Source organism: Phalacrocorax carbo, chromosome 5, assembly GCF_963921805.1.
Source record: "Phalacrocorax carbo chromosome 5, bPhaCar2.1, whole genome shotgun sequence".
NCBI classification, from domain to species: Eukaryota; Metazoa; Chordata; class Aves; order Suliformes; family Phalacrocoracidae; genus Phalacrocorax; species Phalacrocorax carbo.
This window is the reverse complement of record NC_087517.1, coordinates 67,663,175-67,686,885: the sequence shown is the minus strand read 5'-3', so window position 1 is coordinate 67,686,885 and position 23,711 is coordinate 67,663,175. Positions and strand designations below refer to the sequence as shown.

General features: G+C 41.0%; 1 protein-coding gene across 2 annotated transcripts in view; it reads right to left on the bottom strand.

The window, feature by feature from the left end:
- TPCN2 (two pore segment channel 2) overlaps positions 1-21,641 on the bottom strand; it is a 33,557-nt gene extending 11,916 nt beyond the window's left edge. The window contains exons 1-18 of one of the 2 annotated variants that reach the window (XM_064452874.1): positions 21,263-21,641; positions 19,042-19,106; positions 16,427-16,503; positions 15,613-15,790; positions 14,794-14,910; positions 12,835-12,941; positions 11,794-11,866; positions 11,082-11,150; positions 8,614-8,713; positions 8,241-8,306; positions 7,792-7,856; positions 4,917-5,014; positions 4,515-4,596; positions 3,041-3,127; positions 1,848-1,967; positions 1,525-1,587; positions 1,310-1,438; positions 626-675 (exon numbers count right to left, since the gene is read on the bottom strand). In XM_064452874.1, coding sequence (XP_064308944.1) covers positions 626-675; positions 1,310-1,438; positions 1,525-1,587; positions 1,848-1,967; positions 3,041-3,127; positions 4,515-4,596; positions 4,917-5,014; positions 7,792-7,856; positions 8,241-8,306; positions 8,614-8,713; positions 11,082-11,150; positions 11,794-11,866; positions 12,835-12,941; positions 14,794-14,910; positions 15,613-15,790; positions 16,427-16,503; positions 19,042-19,106; positions 21,263-21,626 — 1,910 coding nt within the window. In that variant the 5' untranslated portion in view covers positions 21,627-21,641. The remainder of the gene's footprint in view (positions 1-625; positions 676-1,309; positions 1,439-1,524; positions 1,588-1,847; positions 1,968-3,040; positions 3,128-4,514; positions 4,597-4,916; positions 5,015-7,791; positions 7,857-8,240; positions 8,307-8,613; positions 8,714-11,081; positions 11,151-11,793; positions 11,867-12,834; positions 12,942-14,793; positions 14,911-15,612; positions 15,791-16,426; positions 16,504-19,041; positions 19,107-21,262) is intronic. The other variant, XM_064452875.1, reaches the window with a different exon arrangement.
- Between the last annotated feature and the right edge of the window lie 2,070 nt (positions 21,642-23,711).

Here is a 23,711-nt window from a genome sequence, read left to right as displayed (position 1 = left end):
AAACAATGATTTTTATGCTTTTGATAATAAAAAAAAGGTCAAGGTGGTTATCCAAGAACTGCCTACTCTTAAGAAAAAAAAAAAATCAAAATATAACTACTTGCTATACCAGTATAGATAAATAGTTTAAGTCCATGGGAATTTTTCTACTAAATTTTTAACAGCACAAAACAACCCAGACTTCAGTCTACACACAGGGCTGAAGGGGCTTTGTTTTGCCAGTTGTTTAGGAATTCATATAATTGGGCTTACAGACAATCTGATGCTGAAACATATTAGGTTAGTAACTGGATGTGTATGTTGTACCAAATTCCTTCCTGCACCTTCAGTAAGCGTAGGTCTGCTAAGATATTATTTTACATCAGATTACAAGTAATAAAAATGCATCCTTCTCAGAATAAACAGAACTAAATTTTATGAAAAAATATCAATAATTTTCTTTCACTTATCCATATTGCACGGCCTCTAGAGACCACAAGGGTGAAAAAATTCTACTAAGTTTGGAAATTACGGACTGGGCTGACAACCATAGCATAATGACACAAGCACGTACGAGCATGTGCGTATATGACCCTGACCCACCCAGACACCGAGCAAAGTCCAACAGTTCACAGAGGTTACGCACCAACCAGGATGAGGAAATCCATACGCAGCAAAAGTTGCAATCTCCAAAATCTTTAGTTGGGGAAGAAAAAAAAGTCAAAACCTTACTTTGTAATTCTGAGTTTCAGAAATTACGTAAGTTTCTTGACAGGAAATATTTTCAAGAACTTTCAGCCACTAATGTAACTCACTCTAAAGCTCTGAAATTGTCATATTTGACTAGGTATTCCCCAAATCAATTCAATGTACACACATAATTCAGTGGTGACACATATACTGATATACAATGGACTACGTTAACTCTGAGTTTGGCCTCATCTGCCATACGGGTTTCAGGCTTTTACCAAATAACGATAATAATCTTCCGCCACTTTTTTTAATAGAAAAAGCAAAGTGACTTTTAGCCAGGTAACACAACTTCTTGAGTAATTACTCCAAGAGCTGAATGTTTCCAAACAACATTAGGAAGGCTGCTTATAAGAAAGCTCACCTCTTCCACCAGTTTAAAAGCGCCTCCCTCCAGAAAGGAGACCCTAGGAGAACCATCTGCCACCAAAACGTTCAAGCCACAGAAAACCACAATATGGGCTCATGCTGTTTAACTCAGCATATTAGTGTTGAATAAAAAGCAATTTCACTAGCTCTTGCAGTTCCTAATCATCCTAGTCAACAAATCCAGGAATACAGAAGTTAACAAAAAGCTTACCAGCAAGATTATAGTCAGAAGTCCATCAAATCTATTGCTTGGGTATGACAAGTATCTTTTCAAGCCCATTGCTAAGATTTTGAGCAGCATTTCCAGCAGATAGTATAGGATGAAGAAGCAGTTGATAGCCTTCACCCCCAAAAAGAAAAATAATTATTAGAATTGTTGACACCTCAGGGAACTGCAATAACTGTAGGAGTACTGTCGCGTCTTACCCCCAGGAAGAAGTCGTCATCTATTTCAGATGGTTCCTTATCTGCATCCATCACCAAAACCACCTTAAACAACAAGAAAATATTTATGAATCCAGGGCTTTACTGCAGCATAAAACAGATTTTTAAGCACAAGAACAAAACACAGTCTTTTATGCTTTGCACAGACCTTTTCAAGCAGCTCAGAACATATTTTTTAACTGCAGGTATTCTCTCCTAAGACTTCACATGACTAAAGCATGCCAGACATGGATATCCGGTACAAAAAGTGGTTATCAGAACAGAGACAAAAGATAGCAAGGGAAAAACAAACTACTTGTACTTACGCAGATAGAAATAATGTTTGCAAGGGCTACAACGTTCCCCAAGTAGCCAAAGTAGCGATGGCCAAAGACAAACTGTATTTTCTGCATAAAGTGGGATTGGTACTCTGGACTGGGAGGATGCTGAAAAGAACACAGAGGGTTTGGTGAGACACAAAGCGTAAGCATTTTATTAATGATACAGGAAAAACACATCCCATCTCAGATTTAAGAAACAGACATTTTCAAAGCAAAACTTCAAGGCCACATGCTAATTTTGACATTTCAGTAGGAAGGTATTTTGAAGCTCTGGCTATTAGCAGCAAGAGATCATTTCTGATTAGCAAATGGGTTGATGATTACGGCACAACACAAGATAATGGCAAAGAGGAGAGAAAATCCAACCTCTCCCCATCGCCCCAAGCAGCTAAGCTAAACACCAAGCTACTAATTGTATACATTCTTTCCCCATTTCCCAACTTTTAATCTCCCTTAGAAGATTCAGAAGTCTTAGTTACATGCAAAGATAGAAAAGAACATTTATTAACCCTCAAAGTTTTGATTTTTTTTTTCGTGCTTTCTTTCTCCAAGTGGAGAAGACTGCTTTCTGCCCATCTTCATCTGAATGCTTAAAGAATCCACACTGCATCCTTCATTCAGGGGCTGGAGAAAAGACTTTGCCTAAGTATAGTCAGGTATTACCCTGCAAAGACTAACATATAACAGAGATGCATTGCTGTAATATAGGACTGTCACAACAAGACAAATCCCTTGCATTTCATCAAAAACCATTTACTACAGAGGCACTCATTTCTCCACAGCACTTTTCAGAATGTCCATGCTAAAAGTCTGACTACTATTCCTGGTTTCCTTGTAATGAATCTTTCTATTAAATATAATACACACAGAGAGCCCTCATCTATTGCATCTGGCCAAGTTGCTTAAAAATGCGGACGGAATAAACCACCATGCGTTTTGTATGTTTAACGCTACCTGGCAATCCCAAACTAATGCTATAAAAGCCCCCAAAGCAATGCCATTTGTGACTCTAAGAGCAATCCACAAACAACTTAAAAATCAATGACACTTGATCAACACCCCGTGTTCAACAAGTTGTGAAGTTTGTTTAGAAGCTTTAGAGCAGAATATTATTGCTTATTTTTGCATAAGGCCACGCTCAATTTAAGACACTTTACAAATGATTGTCAGATACATACTTGCTTAATGGCATCTTTGTCTAGTTCTTCAAAGAGCTTCTGAAACTGGGCAGCTGACAACTGGTCACAGGAGCACGTTTTGAGCGACTTCACATGAAAGAGAAACATTCAGATCAACACCTGCAATAGGAGCATCTTCAAACAGTGCCAACACCCTCAGACTATCTTAAAAGTCTAGGAATAGAGATATAATACAACCTACACCAAGATACTAGAGGGAGCTTCGATACTGATTTGCTTTAACACAAAACTGCCACATGATGGTGGGATTTTCCTTGCCTTTTCTGTTTTCCCCTGTCTGGGATCACATGCTGCTTAAGAAGGAGCATGCATGTTTTATATACTTGAATTTTTAGCCTCACCTAATATTGCCATTATTATGTTATGATCCAAAGAACGAAGATACTATGTCAGTATTACTGTTCTGCAGAAGTTACTTCCTGGAAGGATGGAATTGTTTTACAGATTGTAACATGATGAAGACACTTCCATAGCATACTAAACACTAATCACAACTGTTGCACACATAGCAAAAAATGAAATGGAAAAAAACCACCAGCAACAAGAAGAAAAACTACAACTTGGGTTTGCGTACCTAGCTAACAGCACAATGAGCAGCTCAGCATAATTACAGAGCAGGGTGTTTATTTTCAGGCAACTCTGCTTACACAACCCCTATCCTAGACAACAATGGGATGCAATGCATGTATACCTCTTCATTCCATTTCCAGCCTTTACACTGAAGTCAGCCAAATGCTGATGCGCCGAATTGCCACTTCCTTTTGGCAGAAGATCTTACAATATGACCTTCCAAATCCTGCTGCAATGTTGTTCTTAAAAAGCAACACTGCTTTTAGATATTTTTTCTGAAACCACACCAATAATCTCCCATTAGAGCTAAATGATTTCTCTAAGCTCTGAAAATCACGGCATGAACTCCAACGTTAATTAAATCTTTAGTTAAGCAAAACCACTCTCCCTGTAGCCTGATACAAGTATTAATACCTAGAGGGAGCAGCACAGCTAAAATCCAATGAGAAAGAAAAAAAAAAAACCAAAACATTTTTAAATGGTAGAGAAAAGCTGCTATAGATGGCAGCTCTAGACCACAGCGAGAAACACTTTAATTGTGAAGAGAAAGCAAAGCAAATGAAAAAAAATTAGCTCTCCAAAACAAGAGTTTTCATTACTCTGCACGACTCTACAGGGGAATGCACTCCTCATCATGCCAACCAAAGAAGCGGCAACCTCAAGGTGAAATCATTGCCTAGAGACTGTTATTGTTCTGAAGACCAAAATGTCGACAGACGCGAAGCTGGGCCTCTGTTCGCTCTTAAAGAAAGCGGCATAAAGAAAGCTGAGCTGAAAGATACCACTCCTACATCAATGGTGCGATTAAGGCAATTTCAGCCCTCCGTCCCGTCAGAGGGTTTGATAGTCACCAACATAAAGGCCAAGAAAACATATTTCTTACTCTCATGATGGCTTGCTTGCAGCGAGAATCCATTTCAACTTTCTGCAGCACTCGTAGTAAGGCCCCAACACTGACATAGGACCTATTTAAAAGAAAATAGGATGGGACCTGAAACAGGTAACATGATGGCGAAAACAGCTGTTCCAAATGCATTCTTGCCTCTTTCTTTTTTTGAAAAGCAGACAAAATTAGAAGTAGAAATAAACGAGAAACAGACCCCAAGAGAGTCCCAAACAGTGTGTTATAAACATCCAGTTAAAGAAAATATAGAATAAAGGAGATGAGTAACAAACTGCCATTTTTCAAGAAGGCACCCTCAGTAAATATACTAAACAAAACAAGAAGACCAAAAATCTGCTCTTTTCTCCTAGATAATCTACTGTTCCAACACTCTTCACTTACTGTTGTGCATTAGCAGGAGCCTCTTTCAGGGAAGAAAGCACTTCAAACGCAGCCCGGATTCCTAGTCGCCTCCTGAAGAGGGAGGACTGAACTGATTTCTGGACAGTAAAAACACCACAGAGAAGACAATTTACTAGCACTTGTTTAAAGGAAATCCAACTAGATAATACAAACAAGACCTGTAAATTATTTGCCCAGCCCTTAGACAGAGCCTGCTGTGAGTCTCAGAAAGGGCTGTATCTTTTCAACCAAGATAATTTTTCAGGAAGGCAAGATACCATTTTCTTTCACCCACCATGAAAGTCCCCATCATTAGCTGCTAATCTACTTGTCCAGATACTGAGTCCAACCAGACAGACACTCCACAGTTTAAAAGAATACCACAGTCACAGGCTTAAATCAGTGGAGCCCATTCCTACTAGAAGGACTTGGGGAAGATCAGGGCTACCCAGCTCCTCATGCAGTACTATGTCCTATGGTCAGATAAAATACTGATCTTCTGGCACACACCCCAGATTTGTGATTAGAGATCAGACCAGGAGGCTTCCCTAGGCCTCACTCCCTCCAAGAACTCTGTGTACGAGAAGGAAGGAAGGAAGCAAGCAAGTCTAGAGTTCAAGTAAACATCCAGGTCATGGTTTAATTTTAATTCTGGATTGCACAGGCACACGCCTGTTCTGGAGACAAAGGCAACAGCAAGGCTTGAGTAGTCACAGAAATTCATATTACTGTGCAAAGAGAAGAGTTAAACAGGTTGTCCAACTCCAGCTCCTTGCCAAAAAGAAGAAAGCCAGAGCGACAGTTTTTAGTGCTTCGCTTTTTTCATAGCGATCACCTTCAAACTCAGCTACTTTATGGGGAGTCAGATTATGGCATGCTCTCACATGGGAAAGAGGGAAATGGAGAAAGAAGAGAAAAAACAGCAGGAGGGGCGGATTACAGAAATTTGCCTTTGCACATATTATATTTAAACACCCCCAAGAGGGCGGGGGCCATTCCTTCTGTGTAATATTGCCTAAAGCTTACTCCAAACAACTTTACCTTCCCTCCAGAGCTCTGCTAGAGCAGCTATTATTTCACTTCTCTGCCCAAGCCCTCACCTCCACTCCTCTGAAGGGCTGAATAACATTTATATAAGTAAGGGGAAGGAACTGTAAGACGATATGTAACAGGGAAATCACTCCCAAAGTCAAAGTCACTGAGTTTTCCCCTGCCACCAAACCTGAAGGAAGCTATGGGCATGAGGCAAGACCAGCTGGATCACACAGTCACGAACAGCTGTTTGTGCCAAGCTACAGAAGCCGTCACCATACTCGAACAAAGGGAAAGAAACTAAACCTCAGCCCAGATGTTCAGCTGTCAGGCTCCAGTGCCTTTGCATAGCACTACCCTGACTCAGCTTTATCAAAAACACTGCTGTTGAGCTGTGAAGTTTTATACAATGTGTAAGAGGAAAGTAAAAAACACAGGAGAAAGTGACACTGTTGAAGAACCAACTCAAGACTTGAGAAAGATTTCACCATGAAAGTTACATAGCTCAAAAAAAAAAATCTCAAACAGCTTGAAGACAGCACCTCAGCAAGATCAAGACTTCGCCTGTTCCAAGGAGCAAGAGACTGACAGTCCCCCTTTTGACTGACGACTGCCTGACCAAAGATTCATTTGTGTGCCATCAGTGCAATAACCATATTAACGCTTAGCCTTGCACTGTGTTAATTCTGCTAACCTACTATGTGTGTCAACTGCTAAGGAACTGTGGTGCACCTTAGATGTTCTGTATTCAGCGCTGGAGATGAACCCAGTTCTGGAGATCTCCAGCTGCACCCAGGCAGCCTCTTCCTTCCACTACCCATCCAGTCAGTTACTTCTTTTTGGAATAGCAATGGGAAAATCACAAATTTAACTTCTCGGATGAGGTACAATCCTATTGGTAGTAACAGAAATGATCTTTCATTTGATTTACATTTTCTCAGCTTTCTAAAATACTTTTGCCTCAGCTCATTACAGTTCCTCCCAGATAGTGCAGTTGAACAATGTCACAAAGAAAACAAAAGCACTCGACCTCTTCCCTGCTAAGGGAATCCTTACACACTCCCAGCTGGAGACTAAACAACCCATGTACGTAAGGCAACAAAGCACATTGCGCAGCTTGTTAATGAAGGAGAAAGAAGTTTTAGAGACAGGTTTGATCACCACCACAGATTGCACACGCCTTGAACAACATGCAAAAGTGCACTTATTTTGTCAGCTTTTACTCCTCTAACATGGACACTCATGTCAAAAGAGGTCATTACACGACACATCAGACTCGCATTCCACAAAATGGAGATAATCATACATGATCAGGCATCTTCCAGAAGCACACTGAAGTATTACACAGATGACTGGCATTGCATGGAGAGTAAGCACAGGTTTCTTTTGAGACTGAATACTACCAAGAATAACAAATATACCTACTGGCAACTGCTTCTGGTACAAGGCAATCATAAGGCTCAAGACCATCTTTGAGAGGCAGCAGACTAATCATTCTAACGTCACACCCGCCCCCCGCGCTAAGGATGAAGCAAAAAAAATACCAAACGTGAAGATGTTTTAGTCAGTGATTTGTTTTTATTGAAGGCTTCCAATGGTGTGCTACTCAGAGAAATGAAGTGCTAGGATTTTCAACAATAGCTATTTAAATAGTATAGCAGGTTTTCTTCTCAGAGACCAAGTTTAAGTTACTACTTAAACATCAAAGAACCTTCAGTATTTTAAAACCATATCTACAGCCAGGAAGGGCATAACACTGATACACAGTTGAAACTCTTAACACTCAGGGCTTCACAGTTTTACTGTTATGTTAGAACATCAAAACTAGGAACGCTGCACTCACCAGAAGGTATCCTCGAAACTGGTTGTATATTATTGCTGTAAGCAAATTCATCAGAAACAAGTTGCCTATTGGAAAAAAAGACGCAGTGAGAATTACTGAAATATATTTCTGTTTCTCAAAGAAGTTTAAATGTATATAGTAAGTCAGATGTGGAATTTTAAAAGGATTAGTTTTCTTGTGTTCGATTTCCAAAATGTTTTTAATGCTTGAATACACTGTAGTGTATCTGTTCCCCTGCAATATGTTACTGAAAAAAACCAAACCATTCATAAGTGCCTTCCGTGAAAATGATCTTGCAAGATATTACACAGTAACTGGAAGAAACACACACACAAAAAAAGGGGAAGTTTAATCATAAACTTTCCTAGAAAAATAAAACAATCTGTAGCTGACGCACAAGCGTCAAAGTTAAAGTGCATTTAAATTACTGAAGATGAAAGGTAACTTACCTAACACAGTGAAGAGTATGAAGAAGATTGAATATGCTCGATTCTTAGAATATGCAGGAATCATCACTGTGTCATATTTAACAAAAAAGGAAATAAAAATTTAATGCTTAATATGAAAACCAGAGACCTGTATCAATTTTTGGCAATTGGTAAAAGCTCTTATATAGCTGCACTTCAGAGATGCATATACAATTACACCAAAGGAGAGGCAAGAATCAAGTTACTAAAGGCATTAAAAAAAAATTATATTTAAAAACTTCCTCTGGTGGTACTAAGAACTATCAGCTCAAACAATGGTTACAGTAGTCGGAAGGTAATCTGACTCTTATTCTTTGAAAAGAGAGACGGGAGTTATTTCTGAAAGATTGCTCACCGTCAGGATTATTTGCTGTAGTTAGCAGGACCAGCAGTGATGTCAGTGAATCCGGCAAATTCCGGAAATAGCCCATCCACTCCTTATCCTGCTGGCCATCCTAGTCAAAGAGATGTTCATTGTTAGGGAAACACTGAAGGATCACTGAGACTGTCTTAAGTGGGGGAGGGGGAAGAGGGATTTTAAATAAATAAATAAATCAGTCAATAATCAATTTCTTACACGCACAATCAAATCTAACCAGTGAAAAAAAGCACGAGACAAGCATAAAAACTAGGACAGCGTGTAGGGAATACAGCGCAATCACTTCACTTATTAACAGCCATTAAAAAAAATATAAGGAAGAACAGCAAGCTAAGACAAATACAGAAGGCTCAATATAGAACTTATGCCTAGCTAACACCTCAGTCCCAGGAAGAACAATAACATCACAACAAGCATTACAGGAATCTGAAGCCACCCCTGATGGATATAAAAAGCATCACCTCTTTGCCTGCAAGAGATACTAGTGTATTGGAGCTAGGAGGACTCCCTAAACATGATTTTATTAAAAAAAAAAAAACACAACAAAAAAAACCAGACTAATACCATCTTCAGTCTCAACTTGCAACAACGCAAATATCTTCTACTCTGATTTTGATAATGCTACAGCATGCTCTACTTCAGCGTAGATGGAAACCTAATCACACTGAATTGTGTACTCTAGGACTACGTTCCAGGACTTGCCCAAAAGTATAGTACAATTTGAGGACAATATTAAAACAGATCTTGTCTATGCTGAAGAACAGAAACAAAGCAAGGATGGCAACACCTGGGTGACCCCACAGCCTCCTCAGTGATGAAGAGCTGCCTCAGTAACTACCATATTACAAAAGATCCTTGCCTATAGATTATAAGCTCCTCTCAAATGGCTACAGCGCTACTAGCATACTCACTGAGCGTGAAATCTCTCTCTCACTTCCCCTTTGACTTCTGAATAGAAAACTTAACATTCTCTGAATTAGTTATGTGCAAGAAGTTATCACCACTACTTGGAAGAGAAGTTTTCCCCTTTTTCCAGTTATCCCCTTACATACTCAGGTATTTCTGTTTAATTACGGTAGGATCTATGCTAAACACAGTCGAAGAAGTTTTAGGTCTCTTCAATAACGTACGTGAAGATGTACTTAAAGTAGGGGTGCAAGGATAGCCCTCACCTTATCTTAGGGGAAATAAATATTTACACAAATAAGGGCACACAATATGAAGTAATATGCTATAACCAGCATCAGCGCACATTACAGAAGTTGTTGGGCAGGTGGAAAACATGTAACTGTTCAATTTTGAAAAGACGAAGATTCCAAAGGCTATGTATAATATCAGTGAAAATATCATATAGAATTTAAACATTTTGGGGTTGTGGGGAGGGCAGGGTGGCAGGAAGAGAGAGACATCAGTGCTACAGCACCCAAAAAAATATTTGCTAATATTTTGGTGACTAAGGCCATCAAAATTATTCTGTGACTCAGCAGAAACGTCAGATGATCTGCTGAAGCTCTGATGGTATCAGGATGTTCAGCAAAAACACACTGAGGAGGCTGATCTTGGATCATCCACATATTTACTTTTACCCCCCTCAAGTTCAAGTAGAGACAGCTAAAAAAGACACAGGGTACAAACAATACAAACGTGAATCACGCAGTACAGAACAAACAGCCCTTGAATCTGCTGCGAAGGCTGAAAAAATGTACCTCTAGAGGACATACACAAGACAACACAAAAATCTAGAGGCATGAATTTAATTACTAAATGTATTTTTAGAACTTGCTTTCAGTATTTTGCCTTGTTAGATGCAATTACTTTGCATGGGTGTTAGACTGGCAAATCAAAAAAGGAAAGAAAGACTGCTCTCTAATTTGCTATTTCTCACCTAAATGTATACAAAATTGACTGGTCCAGGTATATAAGTTACATTCCCTTCTGCTGGAAAAGCTTATAACTGAAATTAGATACGACATACAGAGATAATACAAAGATACAACATGCAACTAAACAAAGGGGAAAATAGAGCTCTGCTCCTAATTCCAGTAATTCTATAACATGGGAATCCAAGGAATTTGCTGATCATCAGGAAGACTAGAAGCAGGCTCAAGTGCAAATTGCAGTAGGAATGAAGGTGCAAAACTGAGATTAAGGAGAGGACTGAAATTACTGGGAGAAGTACGCAACAAATCTTTGTGCTCATAGGAATGCATTTATGGAAGGCCTTAAAAAGCAAGGACAAAAATACAAATCCGAGTATGATACGTTAAGATACAGGAAGTTTAGGAGAGGGGATATGCCAAGAGCACTGGAACACAAAAGTGATTTTAACCACAAAATTTCAAGTTTGCTTTTAGGAAGCAGGAAGAGAAAAAACAGAGGAAAAAACAAAGAGATGAGAAACCAAAACACCAGAGAAATACAAGCAAAACCAGGCAAAAACCTACCAAGGCACGGCCAGGGATACCAGTATTGGAAGATAAGAAAACATAGAAGAAAATAAACTTAGCGAAAAGCTAGATAAGGAAAAGAAAAAAATAAATGAGTGATAATATAAACAAAAGAGCGATAAGATTAAGAGCTTTGGACACAGAACAGCATAGAAGGTTTCAACAAAAGCAGAGGAAGTAACTTGAAGGATAAAACTGGAGAACTGTACAAGGAAGCCTCTTGTGTAAACAGACTTTATATTTCTCACCTGTGACAATGGTACCAATAGCAGTAATACGCAGGACCATAAATAAAGATGTCAACCACATTTCAGAATGGAACCATCTAACTTCACGCTGAGCAGCGGAGCTAGACTAATAAAGTAATATGCCACAGCTTACAGCAAGAGTAAGAGATTTCAGTTGTGGACTGGGATGGAGCATTATCACTTAAGAAACAAAGCGTGGTCTGGATAAAAATTCCTCACTAAATGATGAAGAGATTCTAACACTATTCTGGGGAGCCTTCTAATGCACACCTACATAAGCAGCACTATGCATGGATACCATGCACACATGAAATCTCTCCCAGGAAGTCTGACAAGGTAACATGATCTTTTCAGGGGAAACAAGTTTCCCCAGTTTGATTATAAAACCAGACATGCAGCAGCTATGCGAGTAAAGTAAAAAATCCACTGAGATCTACCAAAGCATAAATATAATCAGTTACCTTTGTTCGAGCAAACAGCAGCATGGCAAACATGGTAAAGAGAGACAGATGTAGAGCTAGTAGTAGTAGAACACTGTTGGAAAGAAAACGTATCATATGCATTAATACCAACTTTATCTTAATATCTGTTGCTAAAAATGCAAAAGGATGTTATGTAAAGAAAACATGGTATTTTTAAGAAGCTGTATGGAGATAACAGAAGACGATCTAAGTTTTGATTCAGAAAATCAGAATTTGAATTTGATTCAGAAAATCGCACTTGTTCAGGACTCCTCAGCACAAGCTTAGACAGTTGTAAGTTTAATGAAAGGCTAACACTTGCTTTTCTGAAGTTAGGACCATATTTACACCCTCCAATAAAAAACCAACATCTTGGCTTGCATACACCTTACATTCTCCTGGGACGAGTTAGTCAAAAAGTAATAGGCAAGGGCAGCAAGTTCTATAAGCTGTACACATACACAACCCACGTCACAGGAGGAGACCTCTTTCGAAAAGCATCATGGTGTCTGGTTACAATTTCACTTGTGGCATTTCTAGTTCAACACTTCTAATGACAGCAACATCTATTTAGCAACACCACTTAGAAATTAAAAAGCTGAAGTAAAGCACTCTGAAGATGTAAAGAAAGGTATCTTGTCATGTGGCACTCATGATGGGAAGACAAGTACACATGTGTCTACCCACACCTCTGAGAGGCGCCTTGGAGAAACACGGCAGAGACCTTTGCCCAGAAGATGCCTCACTTCTTCCCTTACAAAAGGGTTGTATGTAACACATACAGAATTAAAAAAAAAAGCCTGACTCAACTAGCATCAAAAGCCTTATCTGTCACATACAGAGTCCATCACATGCACTCTAGAGAAATTTTACAGACTAAAAGGAACGAAAAAGTTAACGCAACACTCCATCTATTCCTAGCTGATCTCACCATCCACTTAGCTAGACTCTCAAGAAGGAAGCTACTCAGATGCCACACTCCAAATACTAAGGGTAACCACACACTTGCTTTGAAAGGATGCTTTCTATGCTATTACCTACCTTGCCATTTCAGGCAATGTGCTGTTGATACTTTTTAATGTTTTCTTCATCATAGAAGAATTCTGAAGGAGAAAGAAAGGACGAAGAAGTCTTCTTATTCTCACATCCTGCAAAAAACCAACGGATCAGACACTGAGTTCCCGTAAGACCAACACCACAAATACTTTTAATACAAGTTTGTCAAAAAACACTGATATACCTATCAACAAAGTCAGCAGCGTAACATAAAGAAGGCTGCACTCAGAAGCTCAATCTGACCCACTGAAGTCACAAAACATGAGAAAGACTTTGTACATATGAGTGCCTCATTAAAAGAATGAGAGATTGCTTTAAAAAGGCACACTGACATTTCATTAGCCTCATCAGGCCACTAATTATAAACAATCTAACTTTACTGCTGGATAGACATAACAAACAGGTCAAGAGATGGCAGTGTCGTATTTTCTGCCAAGTTCCATTTCAAGAAAGGAATTAATAGTGAGCTACTTTCAATATATACAGACACACATTTTGAAAGTAAGTGCTTGATTTCAATTTTCAGCCTTTTTTTTTCTTTTCATAATTAAAGGGACTGCTTATTACTCAGCAATTTCTGCCTCTGACAAGACTCAAACAGGTGATTGCCGTTATTTTCCTTAACATACAGTAAATCAATTAAGCTAGCTTAATTCTTGCATTCAAGGCACTTGCCAGCCTTCAAGTTACTTCTGTGACTTATCAGCTACTTCAAGATTTCAGCATCCTACCTCTTAGGATCAGTCATCTCAGGGCTGCACGTAACAGCGAAAAAGTCAACTTTCTTCCTCACCACCCCCTTGCTTATACATCCCAGCAGTTAAACTGCTCCTTGTGCCATTGGGAGGCACCTGTTCAAACTACTTGTCCACCATCATACCTAAGGATTTTACCATCACTTCTTCCCAAGACACACTGCCCAAGTCGTAAGCACAATCATCCTCCTAGATAATTAATTTTTTTTTCAGCTGCATTATATTTATTTGGCTTGAATACGAAAAGGACATATGCATCTTTCTTATAGTTAGATGCTTATAAGTTTAAATGACAAGTTCTTCCAACATTTTAAGATCACCTCTTTGATACTGCATCACATCCTGGTCACCGGTGACCAGTGGTCAACTATGACTACTGAAGCACAAACAACTAAACAGTGGGTTACTAGTAGGAGCAACTGCATCCAGCCTAATCCTGACTAACACAGACAATAACTTGAAATAGGTTTGAAAGTTATCTGAAGGGAACAGATAACGGCTTTGACACAAGAAGCAAAATTCAAGATCTCTGCCTCATTCACTTCCCAGCATTTTTACCATATTAGTATTTTCTTAATGACAACTGTAAGTGAACAACAACTAGTTTCATGCAGATTTATGTCATGGCAGAGAACACCAACTGGGAGATTGCATTATTAGATAACAGAGGACACTTTTAGAACCGTTTCATAAAACTGACATTCTTCTCCAGATGCAACTGTTTCGAACGCAACAGAGCTTCACCTTAGAAAGCAGTTGTTAAATTATACAATCACCTTTTACTTCAACTATGCAGTTACCTTTTCCTTAGACATCACTACATAGACTCCGCCATTGAATCAAGTTAAGAGCATAATTCTCTAACTGTATGACAAAGTTAGTGCTATGCAACCAGAGTTCTCTCTCTACTCTCTGAATGCTGACAGACTATAACAAAGCTTTATTTAGTATGTGTGCTCATCAGTAAAATTAAGAATCAAACAGAATCCCTTAAGAAGCTATATTACACCAAACATCTATGTTTCAGTGTATTATCCAACTCTCCAACCAAAACTGAACCATCTCACTCTCCCCACTTAGATCTCCAAGGTATCACACAGGCCCTGCTGACTACCCCTTTGCAGGTTCTTCTCCTCCGCCACTCCCCACAACTAAGCTACTGATTGTTTCTGAAGGAAGCAGTCCTTACCTCTGCGCAGAAAAGACTCAGTGATACAATCCAATCGGTGAACGAAACAATTAATATCAGTATGTAAGCCACCAGCCATTTATTTTTCCAAAATTCTTCCCATCCAATTAGGTAACTCTGAGGCGGAAAAAAGAAAACAATCAACTTATTAAAACAATAAATTTCAATACCCTCCAAGTGAGCACCAATTGTTTTCCAAGTATTTTTAGTTTTATGTCAGTGCTCATAAACAGCTCCCTGAAATCCAAACGAAAATACACTGATCAGAGAATTTTTCTACAAGAACTAAATAAAGGTCAGTAGAAGCGAGAGGTACATACAGGCCATGACAGAGGAATCCTTTGAATGCAAGAACATCCATTTAACAACCATAAAAAGAGATTTTTCCAGAAACAAATATACAAAGAAAAGTTCAATTTCTGATTATTTTTACTTCACTTTGTTTAAATGAACTGGCATATATTTGATTATTAGATACGCCAGTTTTTATAGCCTAATACAAAAGCAGCTAAATTAAAATTGTTGTATTCTTAGCATAGTTTATTTCACTTATTCCACACAAACATGAGTTTATACTTCTTAGGTATTAAAAAAAAACCCACAACTTTTTTACATTCAAAAAATCTACTTTCTCATTTCTCCCAAAGGTAAGGCTTTAATATAGCAAAGCAACCTCATCATGCAAATCTAAGATCTGAATAATAGTTCCAAGACATTCCTCTCAAAATATAAAATGGAGAAAAGCCACACTGAGTATACCTACTGAGCTGCCCAACACGCCGAGTATTTCATTTAATACCAGATGAATGAGGTGCTCACCTTCACAGATACATCAACCATGAACACAAGAAAGCAAAGCAGCTCAATGCTTTCTGTTAGGCCGCACGGAGGATTCCACGCAGAAGAGCGGTATCGTACATCTGACGTGACAGTAAGTGAAGAAGGCTTTTCAATGAAAACCAAAGCCAGGATTATAGTAATGGTTAAACTCAAAATCCTGTTTGGAGAGAGATGGAATTAAAAAACAAACCACCAAACCAAAACACAAACAAAAAACCCAAAAAACCCAAACAACAAAAACAACTCCAAAACATTCTAAACCCACAAAATGAGTCAAAAGAATGACAAAATACTTACAGTAAAGCAATTTTCTTAGAAGTAAACCAAGCCTTATAGTATCATATTTAACACAAATGGGTTAGATCACAACACAGCACTTGATCAGCATGCTGTTGCCTGCATTAGAATAATGTAACTGCTCACCACCGAATAACCTTAGGTGGTGTTCTTTTGAAACAAACATCAGCAAACAATCTTGCTACTATTTAATATGTTTAGACACAGACACTTGGAAAACTAACACACAGCACTATAAACCATGTCAATAGTCCACTCAGGCAACAGTCCTACTGCTGTTCCAAAGAACCATCTACATGATCACACTTTCATGTATCTTGTTGCTTTCCACTTCTATCATGTTCACGTGTATTCAATCCACTGGCTTCCTACAGTAAGTTCTTAAAAGGATAAAAGCACAATTATCTAATTATTTAACAACAACAAAAAAAAGATATTAGTTTTTTATACAGACTTACTCCTAAACAAAGAAGCAAGAAGAACACCAAGTTCTTACCACTGGCAAGTTCTTGAATAGTACCATCGATAAAGCCACAGGGATTTAGAGTCCACACGGTGATTTATAGATCGATACTGAAGGCAGAAAGCAAAAAGGATAATTCAGTCTGTCTCAAAGGCAAAGATCAAGTTAACAAAGTAAATCAAGTTCTAATCAACAAAGTTCAAGTCTTGAGACAACTCCAGTTTCACAATAAGATAAAGAAATTATGTACAAGTTATTAATTATTACCAATAATAACCAACCTGATCATCTATGACCAGGTGACCTGCCTGGTGGATGAGGGAAAGGCTGTGGATGTTGTCTACCTGGACTTCAGCAAAGCATTTGACACTGTATCCCACAGGAACCTCCTAGAGAAGCTGGTGGCTCATGGCTTAGATGGGTGTTCTCTGCGCTGGGTAAAAAACTGGCTGGATGGCTGAGCCGAGAGTTGTGATGAATGGAACTAAATCTAGTTGGTGATCAGTCACAGGCAGTGTCCCCCAAGGCTCAGTTTTGGGGCCACTTCTGTTTAATACCTTTATCAATGATCTGGACGAGAGGATCAAGTGCACCCTCAGTAAGTTTGCAGATTATATCAAATTGGGTAGGAGTATCGACCTGCTCAAAGGCAGAAAGGCTCTGCAGAGGGACCTGGACAGGCTGGATCGATGGGCTGAGGCCAACCGTATGAGGTTTAACAAGGCCAAGTGCCAGCTACTGCACTTGGGTCACAACAACCCCATGAAATGCTACAGGCTTGGGGCAGAGTGGCCAGAAAGCTGCCTGATGGAGAAGGCCCTGGGGATGCTGGCTGACAGCTGGCTGAGCATGAGCCAGCATGTGCCCAGGTGGCCAAGGAGGCCACCAGCACCTGGGCTTGTGTCAGCAATAGTGTGGCCAGCAGCAGCAGGGCAGGGATGGGGCCCCTGTGCACAGCACTGGTGAGGCCCCACCTTGAATCCTGTGTTCAGTTTTGGGCCCCTCAGGACAAGAAGGACCTTGAGGTGCTGGAGTGTGTCCAGAGAAGGGCAACGGAGCTGGGGAAGGGTCTGGAGAGCAAGTCTTATGAGGAGTGGCTGAGGGAGCTGGGGGTGTTTAGCCTGGAGAAGAGGAAGCTGAAGAGAGACCTTATCGCTCTCTGCAGCTGCCTGGAAGAAGGTTGTGGTGAGGTGGGTGTTGGTCTCTTCTCCCAGGTCACTAATGATAGGATGAGACGAAACGCCCTCAATCTGCATCAGGGGAGGTTTAGATTGGATATTAGGAAAAATTTCTTCACCAAACGGGTGGTCAGGCATTGAAACAGGCTTCCCAGAGTGGTGGTAGAGTCACCATCGCCAGAGGTGTAGACAAGGCACTTCAGAGCACGGTTTAGGAGGTGTGGGGGTGTTGGGTTGACGGTTGGACTTGATGGTCTTAGAGGTCTTTTCCAACCTTAATGATTCTATGATTCTGTGAAAGTGTCAGTCACCAATGACCATAGCTTAGCCTACATGCGTGCAATGGTGAAGATTTTAATGAAGCTTTCATAATCTAAAGACCCCACTGTCCCTCAGATGATAAAACTGTGTGCCAATCATCTGAAGCAAGCATTATCATCACTACAAATAACAGGCACTGAATTATTTAAAATACTATTTTATCTAATCACCAGAATGGTCCACCCTTTCAGTTTACCTTTCTAGCATTCATTCCATTCATGGATCTTCTTTGACTTTCACTTCCAAAAAGCCGTAAGTTGCAAATAATTCATTTCTGAATAGGAGACCTGAACCTAGGTCTTTAAACAAAACATGCTCTAAGTTCAAGGAAGTACCCGTGATTCTTCAGAAGGGGCCTGCCTTTGCCGAAATCTGCTCAGCCCCTCCTCAGCAGCTGCTCCTGGGCTGCTGTTACTCTGCCTCCACTGAGAAGTAACCACTTCCAGAAAGATGTGTACACCTTAAATATATCTGATCCACAGAAATCTCCCAACCGAAAGCTATCTGAATGCAGCAAGAGAGCTCAGGAACTGCCCTCCAGCATTCCCACAGCCTGCAACTAATAACTGGGAGATAACAGGATCTAGAAATCTCCAGTAACAGCCAGTAAAGGAGAGACAAAGAGAATGAAGTGCCTTTGGAAATCTAAGTTCAGCTGAAGCAAAAGAGTTCCAGCTTCTCGCTTGAACCTCGTTTTAAGCTCTACCAGCTCACAAGTTATGCAAGTAGTCAGATTTAGAGGCAAATTACAGGGTTTTGTCAGACAGTTTCTTTTAGCAGTAAGGCGGGTCACTTTCCAAAAAGAAAACCCAAACCCTAAACCACCACCCACCAAAAAACCATGCACACCACCAAACCAAAAGAAAAAACACCCACAAAACAAAACTGAAAGCCACCCCACAAACCAGCACCTCTTTTGACAACCTTGAAGAGACGACACTATCTATCTCACTGCATGGAAAAACATGTTTCTTCTGGGCAGAAGTTCACTGAAACTTGCATACCACAGGAATTTTGAATTCTGATTTTGCTTTGTAAATCAAGATGATGTTATATGGAGGTTGCCTGAACACATAAGAAAACCTAGCAGAATGTGTGACAAATATCCAGCACGGGAAGCATAATAGCTAACAAACAAGTTATATTTACCTGTATTGCATCTTCAATAAATACCACGGCTTGGTTTATATGATGGTCATTATCAGCTCCAGTAGCTATGAAGTTAAAAAGAAATAAGAATCACTTGATGTACTTTGGGTAAAGAATACAGCTTGCTTATTAGTTAACAGAAACTCCATGACCATGGTTCTCATGACAAAGGGCACTGTACATGCACAAAAAGTTAAGAGAGAGCTCCTGTCACATTTGCTACGTCAGCAGCACCATACATTCAATTACGTAAGCAATAATCACCTCAACCGCATTGTGTGTCTTTCTGTGTTTTGTGAAAAGGTTCTCTCTTAAATTTAGCTTAAGTAGCTAGACTACACTAGCTGTTAAATACTTATCACAAGACTGGAATATTTCTATACATAGGCAAGTCCTACGTAACACACATCATAATGGAACTTCAATGAAGTTCTTTGACAATGTACAGTCAAGCAAAGCTGGAAAAAAAAATCAGATGCTGTATTCTAGGCGTTTTTACTTTTGCTTAATAAAGGTACTGAGGTTTAGATCTATCTTGTTCTCTCCAAAACCAACAGAAATCTCCAGTCCTTTTTTTAATTTGTCCTGAGAGTTTTTATTACTATATCAAAAAGGTCAGAGTTCAAGACACAGAACGGGGTGAAAGTACACAAAGTGAAATAAAATATCATAAAATATCATCAAATTTGTTACTACACAACACTTCAAAACCCATTACTATGAAGTGCCTATGAAGATACATACATAAAGGGCAATCACTTGCGTTCACTTGAATTAGGACCTTTCAGTAACTAACCTGGCAATCGGCCAACTAGAGAGACAGAGGCAATTAAGGCCAAAATGAGGAAGAAAAAAAAAAAAAGAGCTAGAGAGAGAGAAAGCAGAGGCGGCTAGAGGTACAACAAAATACGTGTTAGTGTAACCCTCCCACAGAGGGGAAGAGGTCTGTGATTCTGTGATTGATACTGACTCCTAGGAGGAGACAGCAATCACAGCATGGGATACAATGAGAAAGAGTCAGTCCCTGTACTTGCACAACCTTCTCCAGACGCCAAGCAACACCAGAAACAACATTCATTGTTCTGAGTGTCCCAGATAATTTTATGTTCCACATGATTCGGCCACATCAATTTTCTGCGGAGACTGAAAACAGTTTTTAAATGTCACCATTTATCTGAGCATAAGCAACAACACAGTTTTGTACCGGTTCTGATATGAACCATGATGCAAGAAGGACTGAGCATAAACAAGACACAAACTAGGCTCATGCAATACAGATCTTATTTTTTTTAGGACGTAGAACGCCAGTGAGATAAAAATAAAGTTGTTTAAAGGGACAGTATTCATTAAAGGGACAGCAAAAGCTTTAGGTTCTTGGAACACACAGCAGGAGCCTAGCGTTAATCTCAACTACTTTGAAAGGGCAGAACCCAAGCAACTACTCTTAATATAAAATTAAAAAAGAGAAATTATCAAGAAATGTTTACTTCAGCAATTTCAGTTTTGTTTTTTTTTTAAAATGAAAACACATTTTCTATGCATTCTACTGAGAATGCCCAATTTATTCTGCAACTTAGTCACAGTTAGTGACACTTAGTCACAAGTGATGATTAAAGTACTGCTCAAGTTTGGGCGTGCAGGAGCCCTCTCAGACCCAATGCCCTTTTGACACTGAACAAACAGGCAACAAAAAGTGACGGGTCACTGAAGTGATGCGATACCCTGAAAACAGAGAACCTGAGGTGCCCAAAGGAGCCTCTCCTGAGGGAACTGAGAATCCCGTCCTCCAACATGTACTGAGTGAGAGGAAAAAAACTTGTCAGCACCTTAAAAAAAATAAAGAACAACGACCAATAAAAAAACAACCAAAAAACCAAAACAAGCCCGAAGCTGCAGGAGCGCAAGGCTTGCACCTGAGATCAGTGGCCGCCGCTCAGGGCGCTCCACCAGCCGGGGCGGCCGCAGCCCCTCCCGCAGGGCCGCGCCGGGCGGAGCGGCCGCCGCCGAAAGGCCGGCAGACCCCCGCCGAGCCCCGGCCCCTCGGCAGGCTGGGGGGTTTCCTCCTCCAGGCTGCCCGGGGAGGACAAGCCCTGAGGGAGGGGAGAGGCGAGAGGCGAGAGCGCCGCCGCCCTCCTCAGCGCCTCAGGCACCGGCTCCCTCAGCGCCGCCCGCCGGGCCCGGGGCGCCCCGCCGCTGCCCCCGCCCGCCCCGCGGCACTCACCGTCCCCGGCGGCGGGGCGGTCACCGCTACCCGCCCGCCAGAGCCCCCGTCCCGTTCGCCAGCTCCGCGGGGGCAACAAGGGCTCCGCCTCGGCGCTGACTCCCGCCTCCATCGGCAACGGCCACCGCGCTCCCTCCGCGCCGCCGCCGGGATGGGATGGGACGGGAGCAGGGCGGGGCGGGAGGGCGGCGCCCCCCGGGTGGCCCCGCCCGCCGCACGTGACCAGCCGCCGGGGGAGGGCGGGAGCGGGGCTCCTCCCGTCGGTCCGGCCGGGCTTGCCGCCGGGAGCGGCGCTGCCCCCGACGGACTCCTCCCGCTGGCAGCACGCGGAGCGCGGTCTGCCCCCCGCCTCAGGAACCAGCATCGTAAGCGGTCGGGGGCGGATGAAAGACGCGACAGCGAGTCTGTGGTAAAAAGCTTCAGTTCCTCCCCGCAACTTGGCACGCAGATCCCAGACATCGTTTACGCTTTTTGAAAAAAAGAAAAAAGAAATATCCCTCAGGAGGAGTTGCAGCTTTTTTACCTCACGAAAGCTGTAAACGCGGTCTCCTCGGCGGAGCGCACCTCTGAGGCAGTCACTGCCCAACAGCACCGCGGCCGGGGGGCGGTTGGCTCTAGCATTTACTGAGCAAATAATAGCGAGGTTATAAATTATGGCTTCCTGCTTGTACTCGCATTCTTAAATAATCGTTTGCAGCCGTAGCAGAAGATATTTAACTTGTATTTAGGCACCTAGGCGTCCCAGAAGCAACTACAACCTCAGCTTATACTACTGTGCCTGTTACAAGATGCCTCACATTTGCTGCTCTCCCCCTTTCCTCATGGTCCCCTTCATACGCGCTTTTACTGTTCAATTTCCTAAATCTGCAGTTTCAAAAGGGTAGACGTCAGGATAATTTGACAGCTATATGCTATTTTATGCCACATACTGAGAGCTAGGGCAGCATAGGAGTAAACAGAGAAGTGTATCAATCCATCTATTTGGTTTTCCAGCCTGTAAGAGTAGGTCCATCCTATTCTGTTTAATCAGTAGTGGGGTAGTTTTTGCCTTCAAGCTGCATGACTGATGGGTCACAACATCACTGTTTCACACTGACTTCTAAAGAAGTCAGGGTCAGAGCCAGCTTTCCTGGTGAGCTTAAAATAAAAACTCCATTACATTATCTTTACCGTAATAGTCATAACTAGTAAAAAGTGAACATCAGCAACTACATGTTACAGTTACTTCCCTTTCTCAAGAAACAGCAAAGCACTGGTAAAATTGGAGTTATTATTGATAACAGTTGGAATAGAGGCATCAGACGGAACAGCTACAGTGAAAAATTCAGGACAGGAAAAGGAAAGTAGGGGTGGGCTGGTACAATCTGTATTCAACACTAGCAGGTGAAAAATAAAATGTGATTTGCACGCATGCAGTAAGTGCCATTGCTGAGAAACACAAGTGTCCTTTCCCTAAGTGCCTGAAATATCCAGGGTAACCACAGTAACAGGGAGCACATATAACCACTGTATAATTTTTGCTATTATTTTTTATTTGAATGAAAGCAAATGTTTCCTTCTTTTCTCTTCTGTGATTGTCAGGAAAGAGTAACTTCAGGAAACAAAAAGAAGCAGTCTTCAAAAATACAATGGATTCCTGAGCTTCTGTTCAGAATTTATCCACCCCCTCTGGCTGTAACAGGAAGTGGAAGTGCCCAGCTGATGGTGAAGGAAGGCGAATCTCAGCTGGGGTTTCCCATCAGACAAGCAGCAACATCTACTAAGGTAAGCTAGCTCTGTATTTAAATAAATACCGTATAATAAACCTGCCAAGAACAATGCAGTGTCTTTACCTCCATATGAATCAACTCTGTCTTTCTGGATAGTGGAAAACAAATGTGGAGAACATGCCCTTTAGCAGGCATTTTCAATTAGCACAACATACAACAATTTTAACAGAAGTCTCACTTGGTCTAAGCTCCCCTGCTGTCGCAGTTATAGCATTGTTTGCCCAGCACCTCAGAAATACATTTCTAGTTTCCCCTATTAAAAGTGCACCTTTCAAATAAATTTTTTAAAAAATGCAATGGAAATGGCCAAACATTAAATGAACTAGCAGTAGAAGGACGCGAGTGAAGGAACAAGCCTATCCCCGTACCTTTTTTATTGTTCCGCAGCACTGGACACATTTAAAAGATCAGTGAAGTCATGAAGTTAAAATAACTTTCTGCCAACAGTAGGTGGAAGGTGGGTAACACATTAATTGCGCCCAAAGGAAGCTGGCTTTATACTTCATTCTGCAATATTCACTCCATTTCCAGATGTTTTACACCCAGCGAGCTTGATTCCAACAGTAAAGGCATTATGTGGGCAAGTCCAACCACTCACCGATTGCATGGTCAGCGATAACAGATCGTAGCTCCTGGACAAGCAGCACCAGAGCATATAGGAATAACAGCAGCAACACAGA